This window comes from Melopsittacus undulatus, chromosome 3 (genome assembly GCF_012275295.1).
Source record: "Melopsittacus undulatus isolate bMelUnd1 chromosome 3, bMelUnd1.mat.Z, whole genome shotgun sequence".
NCBI classification, from domain to species: domain Eukaryota; kingdom Metazoa; phylum Chordata; class Aves; order Psittaciformes; family Psittaculidae; genus Melopsittacus; species Melopsittacus undulatus.
In genome coordinates this window covers 32663962-32683081 of record NC_047529.1, presented here as the reverse complement: position 1 = coordinate 32683081, position 19120 = coordinate 32663962, and the positions used below count along the sequence as shown (strand labels likewise).

General features: G+C 37.3%; 1 protein-coding gene across 1 annotated transcript in view; it reads left to right on the top strand.

Moving 5' to 3' along the window:
* Positions 1-19120, top strand: part of SNTG2 (syntrophin gamma 2) — a 260496-nt gene that overhangs the window by 136323 nt on the left and 105053 nt on the right. Inside the window, exons 5-6 of the mRNA XM_034060916.1 lie at positions 4828-4871; positions 4979-5020. Coding sequence (XP_033916807.1) covers positions 4828-4871; positions 4979-5020 — 86 coding nt within the window. The remainder of the gene's footprint in view (positions 1-4827; positions 4872-4978; positions 5021-19120) is intronic.

Genomic DNA, 19120 nt, shown 5'->3' with positions numbered 1-19120 from the left:
CTATGGTTCTTTCCCTCTCATGATGCTTAGTCTTTTCTGTGAATACAGTTCCAGTGTCACAGAGCAGCAAGAAATCACATTTAATTAGTTGTGTTTATTTCTGTAAAGGATTTGGATTGTTCTGTATTCTCCCTTCCCCAGTTTTCCCATCCAAAACAACATGGTTTTTATATGGAACAAAATAATAATTTTCACTTTTGTGCACAGGAGTGCCAATATATTGCTATAAATCATGGTTTCACAAATTCTCTCCTATTATCACTTCTAAGTGGCAAAAGGAGTTGCCTTTTGACCAACACACTTGTTTGGTCTTTATCCCCATCTCTTGCACATATCAGATTGTCCGGATAGGATCCATGTCCATGAATTTACTAATCATTCCAGTGTTACGAGAAAAACACAGCATTGCTTTGTCTACAGGATCCTATCTGGTGCAGTAGATGGAACACGTTGCTAGCTTGTACATTGACCTACACAATTCTTGGTATCAATTCCAGGCATGTGTTGCGATATGCCAAACTGTAAAGACTGCTATATCCAGCTCTCACTCAGATGCTTAAGTAAAAGATATAGTCTTTCCTTGTGATGCTTCTGGTGCCTGTGCACTATTATAGTTCATGTTATTCTTTTATAGTCCAAGCTGAAAACAGTTTTGATTTCCCAGGCCAACCCATATTTATCTTGTTTTAATGTTGCAGATACAATTCTGTATATTATGCAGCTATGCAAAGTGCCAGCTAAAATACTTTTCTGCAGAATGGCCTCAACAGTCCCATAACCTATTCTCAGAGTAGCATTTTTATTAACTGATCTTCTGTGACTCAGCAGGAGATTCATTCTGCCATTAAGGCATTCATAATCAGGAGGATCAGTGGCAATTTCTGTAGCACCGCTGGATATCCTTCTTATTAATTCACATAATGCCAATTTTTATCTCTCCAAACCTGTGCTCCCTGCCTGTATAATGTGTGTCAAGCTTTTGGCAGCAAGAAAGCTAGGCTTCTGTGAGAAGCTGCTAGAAGTTTCCCCCATATCTGAAATAGTCAATGCCAGGCAGGTCCAAGACAGACCCACTGCTGATCAAGACCAAGCCAATCAGTGATAGTAGTAGTGTGCCTGGGGTAATTTAAGAAGGGGAAAATGTTACTGTGCAACAGCAATTGCAGCCAGAGAGTATGTGAAAGAAATAGCCCTGTAGACACCCAAGTCAGTGAAGGAGGAGAGGAGGAGGTGCTTCAGGCACTGGAACAGAAGTTCCCCTGAAGCCCATGGTGCAGACCATGGCGAGGCAGCCTGTGCCCCTGCAGCCCATGTAGGTGTCCATGGTGGAGCAGGGGGGTGCCTGAAGGAGTCTGTGAACCTGTAAGAAGCCCACACTGGAGTAGGCTCCTGGCAGGAGCTGTGGCCCCATGGAGAGAGGAGTCCACAATGGAGCAGGTTTGCTGCAGGACCCGTGATACTGCAGGAGACCCTTATTGGAGCAGTCTGTTCCTGAAGGTCTGCACCCTTGTGGAAGGGACCCACGCTGGAGCAGTTCATGAAGAACTGCAGCCCGTGGGCAGGACTTATTTTGGAGAAGTCCATGGAGACCTGACTGCTGTGGGAGACAAATAAATTTGTCCTCCTCTATAAATTTGTTTTGTGCAAAATATTTTGTTTTAAAATCATCATTGATTTTAAATTAGCTAAAACCAAAGTGTTTCATTGCAGACATGCAAACATAGTTTGTCAGAGTGCCATCACTGGCTGTGATGAGAGCAGCTATGGAGTTGTCTACATTATTTGGTTAGTTTGCAGTATAATGTACTTTTTGAGCAAATGCCATGTTTGTCCTCATTTTCTGTGCTTTGTTTCAGTTCACAGAATGTTTGGCACCAACCACATAATGCTTCTTCTCTCATTTACTTATCTGGACAGCTCTGATTGTGTGTAGAGACTTTGCAAGTAGGATATAATTGCTTTGTGCTCTTAAGCTATAAAATTTATTGGCTAAGACACACAGTAGGTAGCTGAGGATATTGCAGTGCGCATCAACCCTGTGGAATTACCAGTGAGTCCTTACTAACCTGGCAGTCAACAGGTGGGAAAGATTCACCCTCTATTGCTCCCTGGAAGTGATTTGCCTTCAGTGCTGCTGAGTTACCATCCTCTAGCTCCATGGTTTTCTTCCTTGAATTTTACACCTTGTCATGTCAATGCTTTTCCTCTTCCAGTCTTGAGCTGCTAACTAGACTCATCTCAAGAATTTTACCTGTATCTGGAAAGTTCCTTTCCTGTTCTGCATTGATACCATTCTATGTATTTTATTATAACTTTTGTTAAACCAAGCAGTTTTCTCAGCAGATTTAAACAAGATTGTGCAGCTGTGCAATCGTGTCATTATGCAGTGGGTCATGGATAGCTGAACATCCAGGAGCATGGTGATACCTACCTACCTGCCTACAAATCTTCATGATGCTCTCTTCCATCAGGATCTCATCTTTCACTCAAACACTTTCTGGCTCAGTACACTTTCCCTTATAACCAATCCTACTTTTTTCTGTTTTCACCTCTTACAGAAATTCTTCCCAACCATCTCTTGCATCTTCACCCCTTTTTCTTTTATGGTGCTTCTTTTTGCAATATTGCTCTTTCCAACTGATCTTTCCAATGGCAACAGCTGCTTTGGCCTCCCAGAAGAGCCAATAAGACAGGGCCTCAGAAAAAGAGTGCTACCTGCAGTTCGTGTGTGCCATCCTCATCACATCTGTGGATCAGCTTTCTGGTACTTGATCTGTAAATACTTGAAGTATAAAGGAACACATCTGCGTTCCTACAGATTGTTGGAGTAAGATAACTTGGAGTGTGAGTCCTACTGCAATCCACACACAGACAGAATAACAGCCAGGGACTGGCTACAGGGATGCTGGTGAGGGACTATTCATTAGGGACTGTTGTGACAGGACAAGGGGTAACGGATTGAAACTTAAATAGCAGAGGTTTAGACTGGATATAAGGAAGAAATTCTTTACTGTTAAGATGGTGAGGTACTGGAATGGGTTGCCCAGGGAGATTGTGAATGCTCCATCCCTGGCAATGTTGAAGGCCAGGTTGGATGAAGCCTTGAGTGATATGGTGTAGTGTGAGGTGTCCCTTCCCATGGCAAGGGTGTTGGAACTAGATGATCTTAAGGTCCTTTACAACCCTAGCTATTCTATGGTTCTATGATTCTATATTAGGGGTGTCCTCCTGAAGTGGTTTGAGAACACTCTCTCCCTGTGTTAGACATCGTTCAGTTGATCTCCAGGTTCTGCACTTATTCAAGTTGCAGGGTTTTGTTGCATATACTCGTAAGCAGACATACTCAAAACTTCTCCACTCAGTTCTGACTCAGTCACTCACAGGATGCAAGGCATGCACCCTTGACTTTATCCTTTTGTGTTTTCCCATAGCTGGAATTTCAAATGCACCCTCTTTGTTCTATCCCAAATTAAACTATGCTCCCACTTTCCTAAAACAGCCCAGTGGCCTCAATATAAGCATTAAATGAAAAAAAATTATTATATTTTTCACTAATGGTATATGTATTACTAACATTTGAAACAGAAGTTTAGCATTGAGATGCCCAAGCTAATGTTCAGCACCTCTAGCTATGCATGTACTCAATATAGGCTACTTCCCATTGCTTAGTGATGCTTTTCAACTGCTTTAATTCAGTTGCATTTCTGTACATAAATCTGTTTTCTCTACCAGCCATCATAAATTGTGTGCATATTTTTGAAGTACAAAGCAGCATAAGAAGTGGTTAAAGACCTTCAATGCAACTTCTAGTGTGGTATTTAAAATAAATAGTGAAATATTACCTAAGTCCTGATCAAAGTATGGTTAATGAACTGGTATTTTTTATCTGCCAAAAGAGTGGTGCTAAATCTATTAGAAAGGACAATTTTATATGAAAAAGTTATTTTGTACCAAAAGTACATTTGTAGTGGCTACAGTTATATTGCAGACATGGTAAAAACAGTCTTTGAAGTTCTTTCTTTATTTTTTAAATCAATTTCCATCTCTTAATACTGTTAACATTTACTGCAGTCTTCAAAGCCTCAAGCTGCGACCGTGTAAGATCATATATGAGTATGCCTTATTTAATTATATCAGTCTTAGCAGGGTCAGAGGCTTACTTTCAATTAAGAAGTGCATTCTAAGGGATAAACAGCCTCAAATTCCCCTAAAAAGTAAGCAATTGACAAGTTATAAAAATAACCTCAAAAACGTCATTGCTTATACCTGCATGGAATCGTTTGTACTTTCATAACTTTATTTCCAGCCAGTCTGTAAGGCAGGAAGCATACCAATTAAAGACTGGAATAATGTATTTTGTTATTCTCAGGAGCAACGCTAACTCCAACTTCATGTTAAAGAGTCCTATTAAATTCTAGGTACAACCTCTTTAATTATACCAGTCCCTGTAAATTTGTTCAGTGGGAAAGGAACTGCTAAGTAGTTTCAGGAATCGTTATTTCCTTTTTGTGAAAGAATAATGAGAAGTGTGAATCACACTTTCCACATAATTTAATGAAATCCTTCATTAGTGAGAAATGACATTTGTATTCCATTTTAAATAAGTTATTTGTGCTTGGAAAGTGACTGCTAATTTGTTTAAAATTGCTAAGAATCTATTACTTTTGTACGATGAATACTGATTGTTGTGCCATTGATATCTTCACAATCAAATCATTTGCAAATGAAGGTTACAAACAGCATGCTAAACCAATTGCTGGAAGACAATATAGTATTATCTTTCAGTACTACTTTTAATTAAAATGTATTCCTTCTGTAATCCCACAGCTGACCAAACAGGAATGTTATTTATAGGAGATGCAATAATACAGGTCAGTAAACATTCACTTTTTCCACATTTTTTTCATACTTGCTTTTATGTTTATTTCGTTAACTTACACATTACAAATCATTTTCTCCCTATCATATCTGGTTTTAGGTTAATGGTATAAATGTAGAAAGTGCTACCCATGAAGAAGTGGTAAGTCATTCCACTTTGTCTTTTTTAATAGTGTACAGTGTCCTGTGTCCGTATTGTTCTGTTTCTAGCCTTGTTTCATATGGGTTTGCTCTTTTTACTATAAAGACTAAGTGGTATAATTCAGTTTCTCATATGTGCATTATTAGAAGCTTGATTTTGTCTATTAGCATTTGTTATAGTTTCTGCACTCTTACTGTGACTGTAAGATGTGCACTTGACACAGATATACTATTCTGAAGTTGAGTATTCATCATTATAGTTTTTACATCCCTTAGATAAATTAAGTATTTCAAAGCTCAAAATAAAGCAAAAATGAAAAATGCTGGTTGATTATTTCTGTTCTGTTCAGTGGATTGCAACTGCTTTTCCCAGAATAGAAGCTTTATCAGTTTTATCATATGATCTTTTGTTTTCCTGTATACTGGGCTGCTTGCCACAAAAATTCAATAGAATACAGATTAAAAATTAAAAGGCCTTTCCAATTTAAGAATGAATGGTGAAAATATGAAGAATGTGCACTACCTTTTTTATGATGCTACTGTTCTTTGGGTGATCACAATCAGTCCTTCGGGGGCTGAAAATAAATTGAATAATCTTTTTATATATATTTATATACTATACATATGTGTATATAGATATGTGTTTGTGCACAGATACAGTCTTTATGGATTATGCCTTAGGTATAGCATCTGATCTACTGGGATTGCAGGTGCTCCTAAAGGAGGTACCTGCTGTGGTAGTACATTTAAATGATAATAAAATTCTCACCTTAACACTGCAGGAACAGCAACTGAATTAGTTTAGTAAAAACAGCACTTAAAAATTTGAATATGTGAGGTGAGTGTAGTGATCCTGCTCAGGTATTTAAAAACTTTGATTCCCATTGCCTTGGGTACAAGTGAAAAGGACTCAACTTTTGTAAGTCTTATCCTTTCATGTACTGAGAAAGAGAGAATCTAATTAATGTTTTGCTACCTATTTCTAAATGTGCACTTGTGGGAGAACATGGAGATTCCTTATGGGTAACGTATAAAGGAGCACATTATTTTATTTTATTTTATGAAATGGTGTAACAATTTAGCTTTTGACCTATTTATATTTATGTACAGTATACATTATTACTGTGGACTGTAGTGCACTGCACAAGGCTTCTGTTTCAGGTTAAGAATTCTCAAATTGCAGAAGTATACACAGCAATAACAATAGCGTATAATGTTAAAACTTTCTACATGCTTTGACAAGAATGGGAGGAATCAAGAAAGCAGAGGTGTTGCATTAAATCTCATCTCATTCTGTAAGTGATTTTAAGATGTTATTTATCAGACTTTGTCTAAGTTTAGTAGGAAGCAAGAAATGCATTCAAACACTGTCTCTTTTTGATGATATCCATAGGACTAAGATGCACTTCCTATCTTCACGACAGAGTGCATGTGTTGGACACATCCAAATCCCTAGTTAGTACTCCCAGAGTTTATAAGGCTATAGATAATAAATAGCCATAGTAAAGATATGTTTTAGCTAATAAGACCATGCCCACTTGCAAGAGAATTAACACAAAACAAAGTTCTCAACTTCAAGCTGGGAGGATATTAAGGCACACATCTGTCTTGGTTTTCTTGGGATGAACCAGTGTATGTGGATGCAGTGACACACTGAAAAGGCCCCTTGCCACAGCATGGTGTGGAATGCAGTCACAGTTTCTGCATAGCTTTTGAATCTGATGATATTCAGTTTTGAGGAATCTTAAGAGTGAAGAATGGAATTATGGTCACCAGTTCTAGCACAATACGCTGACTACTGCTAGTGCTTTCATTTTCATGGTAATGTTCAAGAAATGCATTGAGGTCTTCCAGTAAGTTTTATTTGCTTAAAAGGGAAACTACAAAAATATTTTTTGCATTACTTTATAGAATTAAGATGGCAGGACTTCTTTCAGAAAAAAAATAAAATAGGGAACTACTTTCTTCTAAATACTGCTTCTGTAGCATTTTCAGTGCTTAGATGCTTGCAGTCAAACCTGAAATGAAAAAAAAACAACAAAACCCCACATATCAGTAGTTACTCTAGATATTACCTATCAGAGCAGACAAGAGGTAAGCCAGAAGTTGCTGGCTGAATTTCCATCCTTCTCCTGTACATCACTTCCAACTGTTCTGTACCGCATAGCCTTGATAGTCCAGTACCTCTGTTGTAGTGATAAATGCTGACTTGGTAATGGATGGTTTAAATAAGGTTTATGAGCTTCAAGACTTTTTCTAAGGATTCATTCGTAGACTTATGATTATGAAAATTTTATTGGATTTCATTTGTATATTTAGTGGGTGCTTCTCATTCTCACTGACATTTTTCCTCTCACTGACTCTTCCAGTTATTTCTTGCAGTTGTGAAACAGATTTTACCCTGATATTTGTTCTAACCTGAAAAAACAAACAAACAAAAAAACAATAGTGGTAAATTTTTAACTGGTTTATTTCATTTACCAGATTGACTGTATGAGGATAAAGCCAGTTCACACTCACTCTATGTGCAATGTTTTTTCTGTCTGCAGTGCAAGACAGGACAGATAAAAATTGTTACCCCCTGTTGCTTATTTATTGGGAGTTATCAGTCTATTCATTAACAGCTGTGTCTCAGAATAGTATCTGTAGCAACCATAAATGACATGGGCTTTGACAGTCTTATCAGCGAGGCAGAAATTACATGGGCAGAGGAGCTAAACTTGCTTTTATTACTTGGAGGTGATCTCTCTAGGTCAAGATAAAGTACAGCTGCATGATCTTTTGGTCCATTTTTTTTGTTGATTAATAACATCAGGCTGAATCTCTAGAATAATTACAGACAGTCTTGGTAAAGCACAGAGTCAGGTCTATTCTCTATTGGTGAACTGCCCTCCTGCTGCTTGAATTGTTATTGCACATACAAAACTCTAAGCTTCCTGAAAGTTACTCCCCACAAAATGCAAAATTATATCTCTTAAAGATTGGTTTTAAGTACCAAGAAGTTCTCCTGAGCTGTTGATGCTTTTTGCCCTGTACATGGGAATCCGGTAGAAGCATTAAACAAAACTGACTGGAACAACAGTAGGCTGTATGACTGAAAGAAGCTCCAGAAGGAAGAGAGATCTCAATGGTCCAGGTCTGCAAAGACACATTTCTACTACTGCAACCTGCTATCATAATTAGAGTGCAGTTAAATAATTAGAGGAGGGGCTGATTCTGTGGGATTTGAAATGAGGTGGGCTACTGCCAAGGTTTCTGAGAGAATGGAAGTTGTCTAATTTCTTATTTTTATCAGAATTATGTCATTGCATTTTTATGAAATAATGGTTGAAATGTCATCCAGAATAAAAACCTCTTTATTTGAACATGGTGGTTTTGTAATTGAAAAGAAATGCTTCAGAAAGAAGTGTTCATTTAATGTACATAGGCTTTAAGGTTATAGGAATCAGTATTTGATATTTGTAGATGGATAATGTCAGTAGTGGTGTGCTTCTCTGCTACTTGTCACCTGATAGCTTTGCGTTTGGGCACCTAGAAAAAACACTGAAGTGTTTCAGTGTATTAAACTATTAATATAGTAGCTTAGTTGTTAAAGGTACTTGTCCAGAAACCAGGACTTTAAGAATGGAGGACTCATCTAACTTAGGGAAGTCATACTACCACTGAAAGAGTGCCCTACTTTCTAAGTGTGTCAGTCAGGTTAGGTGAGACACATTCAAACAATTCTGTTCAAAAAACTCAACAATGAAGCCTGCGTAGGCTAAGTTCACACTGTGTTACATTTTACACTTAGTATTGCTATCATCATATTAAGTATTTAACTAATGGAAGCCCATCAAAAATTATTTAATAATTCTTTTGGGTTACTTTATTTTCATCTGCACCATGATCTATTCAGTTATCTACTTCAAGATGTGACTTTTGAAATGTCATCCTCCCATATAGTTTGAACCTTGCAGCTGGTATTCTGGGTAGTGAAAATTCTTGTAAATACCTAACTAAAGGTTATGAATTGTACAATATAGAATCATAGAATAGTTATGGCTGGAAAGGACTTTAAGATCATCTAGTTCCAACAACCCTGCCATGGGCAGGGACACCTCACACTAAACCATATCACCCAAGGCTTCATCCAACCTGGCCTTGAACACTGCCAGCCACGGAGCATTCACTACCTCCCTGGGCAACCCATTCCAGTGCCTCACCACCCTAACAGTAAAGAATTTCTACCTTATATCCAGTCTAAACCTCTGCTGTTTAAGTTTCAACCTGTTACCCCTTGTCCTATCACTACAGTCCCTAATGAATAGTACCTCACCAGCATCCCTGTAGGCCCCCTTCAAATACTGGAAGGCTGCTCTGAGGTCTCCACACAGCCTTCTCTTCTGCAGGCTCAACAGCCCCAACTTTCTCAGCCTGTCTTCATATGGGAGGTGCTCCAGTCCCCTGAACATCCTTGTGGACCTCTTCTGGACTTGTTCTAGCAGTTCCATGTCCTTTTTATGTTGAGGACACCAGAACTGCACACAGTACTCCAAGTGAGGTCTCACAAGAGCAGAGTAGAGGGGCAGGATCACTTCCTTTGACCTGCTGGTCACGCTCCTCTTGATGCAGCCCAGAATACAGTTGGCTTTCTGGGCTTTAAGCGCACACTGAAGCTGGCTCATGTTCATTTTCTCATCGACCAACACCCCCAAGTCCTTCTCCGCAGGGCTGCACTGAATTTCCTTTTTGCCCAGTTTGTAGCTGTGCCTGGGATTGCTCCGACCCAGGTGTAGGACCTTGTACTTGGCATGGTTAAACTTCATGACGTTGGCATCAGCCCACCTCACAGGCATGTCCAGGTCCCTCTGAATGGCATTCCTTCCCTCCAGCATATCAACAGAACCACACAGCTTGGTGTCATCGGCAAACTTGCTGAGGGCACACTCAATCCCACTGTCCATGTCGCTGACAAAGATGTTGAACAATACTGGTCTCAACACCCATCCCTGAGGAACACCACTGGTTACTGGTCTCCAGCCGGACATTGAGCAGTTGACCACAACTCTTTGAGTGCAACCATCCAGCCAGTTCTTTGTCCACCGAGTGGTCCACCTATCAAATTGATGTCTCTCCAATTTACAGACAAGGATATGATTGAAGGGACTGTTTACTGGTTCTGTCTGGAATCAAGTTAACTTTCTTCTTAGCAGCCAGGATGGTGCTGTATTTTGGTTTGTTAATAACACACCAGTTTTTTCATTGCTGCTGAGCAGTGCTTGCATGCCATCAAGGCTTTCCCTTTTTCCCATTCTTCCCCCTTCCAATGAATAAGCTGGAAATGAGCAAGAAGTTGGAAGGGAACGCAGCCAGGAGAGGTAACCCCAAGTGACCAAAGGGGTATTCCATACCATACAACATTATGCTCAGTCATAAAATGTGTGAGAAGGTTTTTCTGGGGGAGCAATCAACGCATGGAGGCTGGCTGGGGATCAGTCTACTTGTAGGACGTGGTGAGTGTTTGTCTTTGCATCACTTTTTTTTGGTTTTACCTTTGTCTTTGCTTCACTTACTAAATGATCTTTATTTTGAAAGGTTTGTTGCTTTTGTTCTTCCTACTCTGTCTCCTAATTCTCCCTGGGGGGTGAGGGAGTGAGCAGGCTGCTGTGTGGATTCTTAGCCGCTGCCTGGGGTCAACTCACCACACACTACTAAAAGGTATGCTGGTGGAAAAAGTAGATACCGAATTATTACACTAGTCCCAGCCACAGTGATAAGCTATTATGGGGCAGAAGCAGGTGTGTGATTCTTAGGCTTTTTGGTGTTGGACTGTTATTTTTTTCCTGTTTTGTCTTTTGGTGCTTTGATTTTTTTTTTTTTGGTGTTGTTCTAACAAATGTTTTCACAAATTTTCATTGGGTCTTTTGTTTTATTTCACAATGGCATATCTGGATGCTTTGGTGTTAAGACTTTTTACTAAATTAAAGATTACATGTTATCATTTGCCAGCTTAAAAATGAAGGGTATAAGATGTGGGAATTGTAGGAAAAAAATTGTTCAGACTGCTACCTACCATCTTCACAGCTGGCACTCTGGAGATGTTTATGTATATAGCTGATCCCATTTCTACCCAATATGTGGTTTTCTTTCTTGACCCTTGGACTTCCAGCAAGGTTAAAAGGTGGTTAGTTCTCTACAAGCCAAACAACCAACTGGTCTGTCAGCAGCAATTTCACAACAGAATGGCTTTCCTGTTTTTCACTTATAATTACTAGGATTTGCCTTCCTCCACAGTTCTGCAAGCTGCTACTATCAGACCTTAGTTCTGGCTGACAGTATGAGTAGAAGCATAAATAACTCTAAATGAGGACTGAGGAAAATCCTGCTTTTACAGTAGGTAATAGAATAAACTGTGGAAAATTGAAAATAATTTCTTCTCCTTGAAAAATAAGAGTATTTTTAGAAATAGTGTATTGGTGTGGAGAGATTGCGAATACAAAAAAATGTTAATTCAGAGGTTAATATTGGGTTTGTATTGCTCATCTGAGGGGAAACTTAATTTTGTTTTCCTGGTGGCTAATCAGGTTATCACCTTCTATGACACAAAAGGAACAATCAGATCTCCTGAGGGGAGAAAGTGGAAAGCAAGGGGAAGATTAATTCAGTTGAGCTTCACAATGAAGGAATACCACCTGATATCCACTTGGGACTTTGGTTTTCAAGATATTCAAAATGAACTGTGAAAGGAAATGAAACACAAGGTGATTATTTGCTGATTCAACATAATTTTCCAGGTTGGTAAGCATGGATAGTCTGGAAAGGGAGCATAAAGATCATATAGTTCTAAAACCCTTGTCATTGGCTATTAGACCAAGTTGCTCAAAGCCCCGTCCAACCTGGCCTTGAACATTTCCAGAGATGTGGCATGCACAGCTTCTCTGGGCAGCCTGTTCCGGTGTCTCATGACCCTAACATTGAAGAATTTCTTCCTAATGTCTGATCTAAATCTACCCTCTGTGAGTTTAAAGCCATTCCACCTTGTTTTATCCCTGCTTGTCCCTGTAAAAAGTCCCTCTCCAGCTTTTGTGCAGACCCCCTTTAGGTACTGGAAGGCTGCCTTAAGGTCTCCCCAGAGCATTCTCTTCTCTAGGCTAAACAACCTGAAAGGATTAAACTAGAAAAAACTTTGAAAATGCATGCCTAAAAAGGTACATAATGCTTAACTACTCAACAAATATATAAAATTTCATAGGGTAATAAACCCCAAGAATTCTAATTATAAATTAGTAAAATCAATAAAATCATAAAAAGAGTTATAACTTTTCAACTCAATAGATGATTCTAAAGTCACAGAAATATATGCTTATGAGTTACTAATTTTACTGAGTAGTAATATTTCAAAGATATTAATAAGTAGATTTTGTTAATTTATGCTGTCTAAAATCATTAAACATATCAAATTAAGATACGTATTTACCATATGAAAACTGCAGTGTTATGTTCTCTAGGTTTAACTACATGTTAATACTTGAGTATGTTATTCAGCAATACTTGAGTCAACAACCTTGTGACACTTGGAGAAAGTAAAAATAAAGTTTTCATTTATTATAGAGGGCTTAATACCTTTTGATTCCTGCAAAAAAAAAAAAAATCAGCAGTACAGATCATAATTCAAGAGAAATGCTCATTGTTTTGCTAGATTGCCCAGGTAGTTGCCACATTAATACGTATAGATATCCTTACAGACATACACAGTTCTCTGACCCAACACTGACACTTAACTTCAGGTTATCCCTTGACCTTTTACAGTTTTCACTGCAGGAATCTTTTCTGTTTACAGATGCTCTTTCTCCCAGTAAAGAATATGTTTTGAAGTAAAAAAGAACAGTGTAATTGAAATACAACAAGTATAAAATGAGAGTTTGACCAGTTAAATGAAGGAAAAGGCAAGTATTTTTCTACAAAGACTGTGCATGTTTCATTTCTTGGAGATCTATATTAACACTGCTAAGATTAATATTCCCAGTACTTTGGGCAGTGCTCTGTGTATTCACCTGAATAGTTAGTCGTCTGTACTGCCATTCTGTCATTCTGTTAACATAGAAGAAATACTCTGCTAATATTGGAATGCTAATTTTACCATAGCCAGAAGAACCAGTAACAGATTTTCTCATACCACATGACAATTGTCTGATTCCTTTGATTTTCATTAAACTGTTTGAGGGGAGAGTTTTGTGCTTTACCATTTTATTGGTGCTTTACAAACTTAGCTTTTAGATTTCTCAGTTTTCTTAAATTATTTCTCTTGAGAGTTGTGTTCCCCAAACCATCACACACGTCCTAACAAAAGCAATCTGTTCTTCTAGCTCTTTTAGACACACTGTAGTAGGAACAGGCAGATGCTACTTACAGAGCATTTTAAACATGAACAGTTACCAAAAAGAAAAAAGACAATAAAATTGTACGCACTTTCTGAAATAGTTTATATCCATTACTTCAAAGTTTAGCTGGAATTGCATCTTACTCTATGAATGCAAGTTAAAAAAAAAGTGTGCGGAATTGCACAGAAATTTACCAGTTTCTTAAATCACCTCAACATCCACTATTTTGAGGAACTGCAATGTGTTCTAGTAATGCAGATGCAGTAGAGTGGAAATAAGAAATCAATCTCTGTAAAAATTATTTTGAATGCACAGAGAAAGTGTGTTCATTTTTGTGGGGGTACGTTTTGTCATCAGATCCCTAAAGAAATTAAATACAATAATCAAACCAAGCAAGCTTTGTGATTGCAGGGAGATAACAAAGTCTCAGGAAAATGTCAGAGAGGAAAGAAAAGGAGTAGCAGTACGAAAGCACAGGAAATCTGTTCAAGTGACTTTTTGAAAGGGCTTTTGCTGGTGCTTTTCCTGATCTCACTCAAGTATCTTTTTTTTAAGTAAAAACTTAAAATATTTAGTGACCAACCTAGAGATAAAATGTTTTTCTTTCTCAGATATATGATTTTAGAGAGCTTCATTAATTAAAAGTTGTAGAAAAATGAAAAACAAAATACATACTTACATAGCCTTAACATTACCACTTCCTTTCTCTCTGTTCATGACAGCTCAGGAGAGAGGAAGAAGAATATGATGGAGATTTCACTAGAACAACGTGGGAGGGATATGCTGTAAAATATCTTAGGGAATCCATCTTTACGGGTGCCCACGGTGTCTCCCTTTATTTTTTCCAAAGTATTTTTACATTAAATGCTTTTAATCTTTGGAAGATAGTTTGAACATTTTCTAAATATTCTTCTTTGATAGTTTTACAATTGTTTCCTAAGAAAAAAAAGTGTTTGACAAGAACAAAGCCAAAACCTTTGGCATATTGTACTTTTTTACCCTAGTTGATTTTGAACATTGACTGTCATTGGATATTGGAAATGTAGGGATTTTTACATTTCAACTTTTCTATAACTAGTTTCTGTGTATGAAATCTGTTTTATTAAGTTTGTTGTCTTCCCAATATGTTGCTGTAAACTTTTATTTCTTTAAGCAGGCAATTTGGGGCATGGAGTAAGGTGTATTTTGACTGGCATACGGTTTTGATGTGCTCCAGGCTAAGAGGCTATCCCCAGTTATACACAGGCATATTAACAGAAACAATATGGCTGGAATCCATCAGCCCTAAATATTACTGGCAGGGAGCTTGCTGAAACTATCTCTGACCGCTTGCTTTCCCCATTATTGGGATATTTACTTTTGGGATCCGTCAAAGCAGGCATGTAGGTTTGAAAGCATTTGCAAGTTACTCAAACACAATGCAGTTTTGAGACAGCTGTAGGAGAAACTGCAACATTTCTATAAATAACTTTTCATGAGGAAACTTTAACAATGAAACATTTATTAAGTTTCTGTTTAGTTAAAGTATTTTAATGTATTGTTTGGACTAGAGTTACCAAAAATTAAAGATGTCAAGCTTCTGAAGATTTTACTTTGTTAACTTCATCTCATAGTTCTCATGGAGTTCCTTTGTAGTTGCTTCAGTCCTGAAAAAATGCAGTAGTCATCTATTATGTGGACAGCAAATACCTGTCACAGTGAGTTCATAGCTGCAAAACAGCTGCATGCATCAAAGAGCCGAAGCAGGAACTGAAAGAAGTGAATGAACTGTTTTATTTGTAATAATTTATTAATGGTTTAATGTAGTTGCTTTCACTAGTTAAGACTTACCATGTGTTTTAGAAAATGTGCTACTGCTATGTAAGTGGGCAGTAGCAGAAAGAGTGAAAAAAAAACACATTAATAGCAAGAATGCTAATTTGTGATAGTTAGCCTGCTCTTTCAGCTCCTCTACAGAATTTTTCTGAGCTATTTTCTTGGACCTTTAGTCATAGTAGAACTGCAGCCCTGTTAGACAGAGACAGATAATTGAAAAGTGTTTCTCACCTTGCCTACATGAAAAAGATCAGGGTTCAGTTTCATTTCTCTGGGTGCTTATTTGCCATAAGTATTCTGTACCCCAACACTGCATAAAAATAAAGCTATGTAAATTCAGCAAATTATAGTATAACTTTAAAATTTTGTGGGATGTACAGTTCAACTTCACTGTTTCCAGGTGCTGTAAGAAATGTGATTGTTTCATCAAGGAATGTATCTGGCAGCATTCCTCATTAAGAAGCAAGTTACAGTATATTTTTTGTCTCCAATGTCTTTTACATGTAAATGATAAAACTTGCATGCTTTGAAATATATTTTTGCCATTTAAACTTGCACCCTGTGGCACCTTTATTGTGCTTCTGTAGAGGACAGCAAAATTTCAGAGAAAGCTTTAAAAACATGCAGTAACATATTATGATACCCATGTTAAATGTATACCTAAAATATTACACAATTTCCATAATGTAATTGTGGAAATCTTCTTTCAAGCTTTAATCATGTTAAGAAAGCATTTACAATCAAGTAGTTCAGATTTCAGTACTACTATTTTACTTCCATTTATTTCACAATCAGTTAATTCCCTGGGTCAGAGAAGCAGCAAGTAGTCTCGCATTATGAGCATTTATGATGTGCATAATCTTTCAGCACAAAAGCAGAATTACTATAATTAAAACTGGTGGAAGAATTCAGCTACCTTGCACAAAGGAGCTATGGGAAGAATTGAAGTCTTTGTTAAGCTATGGACACAAAATGTAACATTTTTTAGGTAAAGCACAACAGAGAGTGCAGCTGGGCAGTTGCATTTTTAATCAGTACTTCCTAGGGGTAAAAGGAGTTAAGATTTTATAAAAAAAAATAAAAATTCTGTCTCTTAACCTTTTTTACTTAATATTTATTTTATTTATAAATGTTGAAAGGCCTGCAAAGGATTTCTAACAAATTATACTAGCTTTTTTAGTCATAAATAAAAGGGTTCTCTCTTCTGTCTTCTCCCACCTCTATAAAACTGAGCACTGTGGAGGGAGACCAAATACTTAAGCTAAAGGAGAATGTTCCAGTATGAATAAAAGTATGTAAACTACCTGTGGATAAGTCTGCAGGGTCTTTGAAAGGGCTGTTGGAATGAGAAATTACCTGATTTTGAAACAGGACTTGATAGATTTAGGAAACGTGCTGTAGGATGTCCCTTTTTTTATTCCTAAGTATCACGAGGAAGACCTGTCCACTCTTGCTTCCTTTCCTTCTCATTTCTCCCTCCCAGCCTTCCTTTTCCTATCTAAATGATGTCTTGTGCTTTTTACTAATTCACTACCTTATATTGCATGACATGTATTTCATCAGGGTATAAAGAGATATATATGGCTGTATAGCTCAGTGTTAGTAAGAGAACCAAGCTGCAAGCTAAAAGAGTTAGTGTACACCCTTGTGATATGAATAGATTGTGTTTGTAAAAGATTAGACTTATGCTGTTTACAGAAGGGAAACAGAATTTTTGCATTTTTGTAAATTTCCTGAATTGAAAAGGGAAATGTAAGTTATATAGAGGACTTACACCCAATAAAATTAATTCATTACCAAAATTGTATTTCTGATCACAATGGAGATTAACTCTTTTGAGATCACTGTATGAGCTGCATGTAAGTATTGTTTCTCTTCAAACCATCATTGAATTAATGGGAGTGTTATCTAAAGAATTAATGTCTTAGCACTCACTAATCTTAACAGTCAAACTCTTGACAGCTGTCACTAATATTTCAGGCACACTTGTTTAGCCACTGAACTGAGGCTGGATAATTGCACCTGTTCTTATTCCTTATTGTAGACATCAGACAAAACACAGAGCAGGGAGTGTATTGATACAATTCAGGTGGCAAATAAGCTATCACATTGCATCAAAACTATTAACTTGATCACCAATTGCAAGGAATGAAGGTCTGTGGTCCTGAGGTAGTGTGCAGAAGGGTCAGGTATGGGACTTCACTGATCACAATTTTTTTCCTGATGTGTGCTGAATATTGCAGGTAAACTGCTGTTTTATGGTGATAGTAGCAGTTTCATGCCTGGGGAGCTGTGGAAACAGAGCATTGCATACTGACGTACGAGGTTACTATTACTATGAAACAAAGCTGAAATTTGTCTCTAGGTGTTCTTATTATCCTATTATGTTCTGCATGCTCTAAATGTAAATGAGGAATGTTTTTTATTTTCTAGGTGCCCCAGTTCTTTAAGCCTGAAACAGTGAATATATGGATGATTACAAATAAATTCTGTGCTTGACCCAGAGTGAAGTGCAGTCTGTTGAACTGATCAGCCCATAGGTATAGGACTTCTGTCTTGTACTTAAACAGTGAACATGTAGACAATAAAAGCAGTTCTTTGTGCTTCTTACATTTAGCCCTGTATTAACTCTGGATGTCTGTGAAATTTCTGTTAGGTTAAGAAGGATTAGTACAAAAGGGTCATTATGGAAATGTTTATTGTAAGAAAAAGAAGCAGTGCCCAAATTGTCAACAATTTCTAAATTGCAAATGCAGCATATGACTTGCTGGTTGAGATAACTTCAAAAGCTTCTGGTTTAACTTTTGCACTTGGCAGCACAAGACAGCCTTCAATAAATACTGTTCATCATTCAAGTGAAGTTACCTTCATTTCATACCATTGCCACTAAAAGATGGTAGAAATGTTCTGACTGATACTTCTCTCCTCAGAGACACTTTTAGTCAGATAAAATCCTTTTCTGAGAACGTTGCACATTTGTTGTAAATACAAAAAAAAAAAAAAGACAAAGAAAATTGGAGCAGTAACAGCTACATGAAAGCCTGCATTTAGTCCTTTTAGTTCAATCTGTCCCAACTGGAGCCTATATAAACACAACCACTTAACTATCATCTAGAAGGATTTTCAAATATATTTGAAGAATATGAACCTTCAGGGTGAGATTGCTCCAACTTGTTTGCTTGAAAAGGCCTGTATTTAGGATAGAAGTGTTTACATTTCTACAGATTCTGTTTTCACTTAAACATATGTGTTTCAAATCATACTCAGTCAGATACCTGTTGTGCATTTGAACTGGAAGTGGCAGTTTGATACTATAGTGTGTGTTGCTTACATACGAGACATACAAGATAAGTCAGTAATGATTTAATAAAGTTTAAACTAAGAATGTTATGTTTGCTTTCTGATAATTTGGTCATTTCTGTCTGTTGTGGTTTTTGATACCTGAAACAATTCTTTCTTTTTGTAAGTGTAACACTAGATGAGTAATTAAACATACTGCTTAATCTAAAATCATGAGTTATGTGGCTTTCAACTCTTTTCCATTATAGTACACTGATAACAGTTGAGACTGACTTAACTTTTCAGGGAGAAGTCCCTGTAATGTTCTGATATTCTTAGAATTTTTTGAAGGATAGCAGTGTTACTTTTTCAGGGATGGATCTTCATGCTTCAGGTAACAGTTGGCCGTAAATGACTTCTTTTTCAAACTTCCATTGCTTTTGGAGACAGCTGATTTGGCTCAAAATGTATTTTCCACGCACAGTATGCATCAGCATCTTTATGTACTGGATATTTATGTAAACATTGTTTTGAAGTGAAACATGGACTGAAATGTGTAATTAAGTAGAAAAAATAATGTATAAAATAATGAAAAAACATTTTTTTTCCCTGTAATTCCTGGTAATTATATCATACATGAGCAG